Source organism: Stomoxys calcitrans, chromosome 3 (assembly GCF_963082655.1).
Source record: "Stomoxys calcitrans chromosome 3, idStoCalc2.1, whole genome shotgun sequence".
Classification (NCBI taxonomy): Eukaryota; Metazoa; Arthropoda; class Insecta; order Diptera; family Muscidae; genus Stomoxys; species Stomoxys calcitrans.
The window spans coordinates 9,090,500-9,093,722 of NC_081554.1; the positions used below are offsets into that span (position 1 = coordinate 9,090,500).

Below are 3,223 nucleotides of genomic sequence, written 5' to 3' on the forward strand. Positions count from 1 at the left end.
TTAAATGATGGCCTTAAGTGCAAGGAAATATGTATCGCTTGATGTATGTGTAACACTCCGTGGCCAATAAATCTCCCTCTTTCCCCCACTACTTACCCAATGTCTATGAGTCGTGGTATATGCAAATCTGCATCTTCCTTTGAGCTCGCCTTGAGTGCTGTCTGCGGTGAGTCCAAATGAGAGACATGGCATTCTGGACCAACTGCTGATTGAAAAGCGGAGCTCGTTTTCCAACGTGGCGTCGTTAATGAGGTGCTGGTGGTTGTCGCTAACGTGCCATTGTTGTGTGCCGTTGATGCCAGCAGCAAGCTGCGCTGATACGAATGACCGCCGCCACCACCAGAGTTAACCCCAACACCACCGCCGCTGCCGCCGCCACAACCCAAACTTTGTTGCATATGTTCACTATCATCGTCATCACAATGGGTGGGCACATTGCGATAATCGCCATTACGCTTTGAACTGCCGCCGCTGGGATTCACAATGGCTCCACCAGTATCACCGCCATCATCGGAGCCACAATTAAGGGGTGTGGTGGCCGAGCAGAGATAGCCATTTTCATTGTCATGAAATATTTGGCCCTGGGTGCTGCCACCGTTCTTGCCCCCAGTCTCCTGCATGCCTGTTTTGCCACCCAAATCCGGCTTGTTTGCACCTCCGGCACCGGCAATGCGCGAAGTCATTTCGATTTTTTCATAGCTCTCCGTTCGGCCCTGCGGCACTGTGTTCCACAAACGCATTTTTCTTTTGCGACGCAACGAACAAAAACATATGGCCCCAAAGGACGAGCCGGCCACAAAGAGCAACGCAATGAATATGCACAGCAGTATTACTTTGAAGCCCAGAGGAGCCTCGGGGGGACGTCTGGAAACGGCCAGTGTAACGGATGCCTCCACTTTGCCGGCCTTGTTTTCCGCAGCACATGTATAAATGCCAGCATCCTGCATATCCGCAGTCAGAATGGTTAAGTTGGAGGCATTGCGTAGCATGTTCACCACATAGGTCTTGCGTCCTTGTGTGGCAGCTGCCGTCCTGGGGCTGGTGAATGGCAGGTCACCATTTGTTGCCGTTAAATTTGCTATTACCCGGTTCTTGACCATCCAACGCACCGATGGCTCCGGCACTCCCTCCACAAAGCAGCTCATGGTAACATTACGGCCTTCCACTCCATGTGCTGTGGTGTCAGTGGCAATGATTTGCGGCACACAGGCAAAATCATCCAAATCGATTTTGTCCCAGGACTTGCCTGTTAAGCGTGGCGGATTTTGACAAACTGGTGGTATGCCGCATGGTATGTTCTCCCTTAGCATCCAGGCACGCAAGGGTCGCAGCGAGCAGGAGCAGTTCCACATGTTGCGCGACAAGGAGATGCCATGCAAATTGCTGAGGGAGGTAATAGTTCCCGATCGGACCTCGGACAATTTATTGCCATCCAGCTTCAAGTACTCCAAACTGGACTCCAGGCCAGAGAAGGCCTTCACCTGCACCATCTCGAGGCGGCAGTCGCTGAGTTCCAAACGCACCAAATGCTGCATCTGCTTAAAGGCATCATTGGCCACCACCAGAATAGGATTTCCATTCAGTTTGAGTTCCCTCAGCTCCGTCACACTCTCCAGGGCATCGGAGGGTATGTGGGCCAGGGCATTGTAGCTCAAGTCCAGCTCCACCAGGTTGATGAGTCCCCTAAAGGCAAAGCGCTCTATGAGACGCAGCCGGCACTTGGCCAAGTACACTTTCTGCAGATTGAGCAGATTCACCTCGGCAAATGTGTCGTCGGGTATTGAGGCCAGTTCATTTCCGGTCAGATCCAAAGCTTGGGTACCAGCATCCAAGGGTGCTGGGATATGTGTTAGATTTGCATTAAGGCACAAAACGGACTCCTTGCCACTCTTCCACTTGCACTCACACACGCTGGGGCACTCGGCCATGCTGCGGTGTACCAGATTGCTGAGGCAGCACAGCAGCCATAGCAGCTGGACGAGCGGTATGCTGCGAAAGCGCTTGAGAGAGTCGTACAGAGGTAAGGTGGCAGAGCTGGGCGAGTGGGCTTTTGATTTTCTTCTCACCTTAAAGGAGAGCGTTATACTCTGGGCTGTATTATCGTCTCGTATACAATACTCGGAGTGATCGGGGTGCTCCAAACGGGGACAGTCGTCGGGTGGTGGGGGCTCTTGAACGCGTTCCGGTTCGTGCTGGCAATATCGTAGTGGGCATGGCACATGGTGTTGTTGATGCTGATGATGCTGGTGCTGACGTTGATACAGATACAAATATTGTGGGGGCAGGTGCTGATGGAATGTTCCAGTCGAGGGTTGGGTGACTGCCTCGATTGTTTGCGATTGCAGTGCTTCGATTGTTTTGTTCCGGGCCATGGCAGCATATCAGGCTATTCCAGTTATTATTGTGGCAAGTCTGGCATGTAAAGTGCATAATCCACATTTGTGTGGCGTTGTGTCTAGATGATGTGGACGTGCAGTGTATACGTTTGACCGCCTGTAAGTATGACCGTGCCCTGGCTATTGTTGCCCATTGGCCATGGAAGCCATTGTATGTTGTGTGGATGCTTTGTCCTGATTTTTGTGGTTCGTTTTTGCGTGGGCTTTGTGTCAAGGGAATATGAAAATCTCTTTGATATGTTGTTATAGTTGTTGTGTTTATTTTTTCTTGTTGCCTATACTCGGCATTCGGCAACTTTAATCCACTTCGGATGTGTGTATCTGTGTTTTTTTTTAGTTTTTAGTTACGCCCACACACACGCATTCAGAAAAACCCTGGCACATTCAATTGTCCAATCTGGAAAGAAACAAAGAAAAAAAGCGAAAATTGAAGTTAATTAAAGGACCCGGATTATTGTTGCTAAAAGTTGATAATAAAGCTTTTTAACAGAAGCGCAAAACATATCGGGATCAGGGATGAATGATGGAGATGGAACATTGGGGATTTTCCATTTAATAAAATTAAACTTTTTTGTTTCTTTCAGATTTATTGAAGGTTCAAGTATTTTCTATCCATTGGTGTGTCACTAACTGTGATAGCACACAGAGATAAAAATAATTTTTAAAAACAACAACTTTTGTAAAAAATCAACTACAAAATTTGTCAATTTTCTTGCAACAATTTAAATTAAAATATTAACAAGCCAAAGTACAAATTGGTTGTCAGCAATCATTCGCTTGACAAGCCAACAAAGAAAATGTATTCTCAATAACGAAATTTGTACATA

At 48.1% G+C, this 3,223-nt stretch overlaps 1 protein-coding gene across 1 annotated transcript in view; it reads right to left on the reverse strand.

The window, feature by feature from the left end:
- Positions 1 to 2,787, reverse strand: part of LOC106092298 (uncharacterized) — a 19,023-nt gene extending 16,236 nt beyond the window's left edge. The window contains exon 1 of the mRNA XM_059365926.1: positions 97 to 2,787. Coding sequence (XP_059221909.1) covers positions 97 to 2,372 — 2,276 coding nt within the window. The 5' untranslated portion in view covers positions 2,373 to 2,787. The remainder of the gene's footprint in view (positions 1 to 96) is intronic.
- Between the last annotated feature and the right edge of the window lie 436 nt (positions 2,788 to 3,223).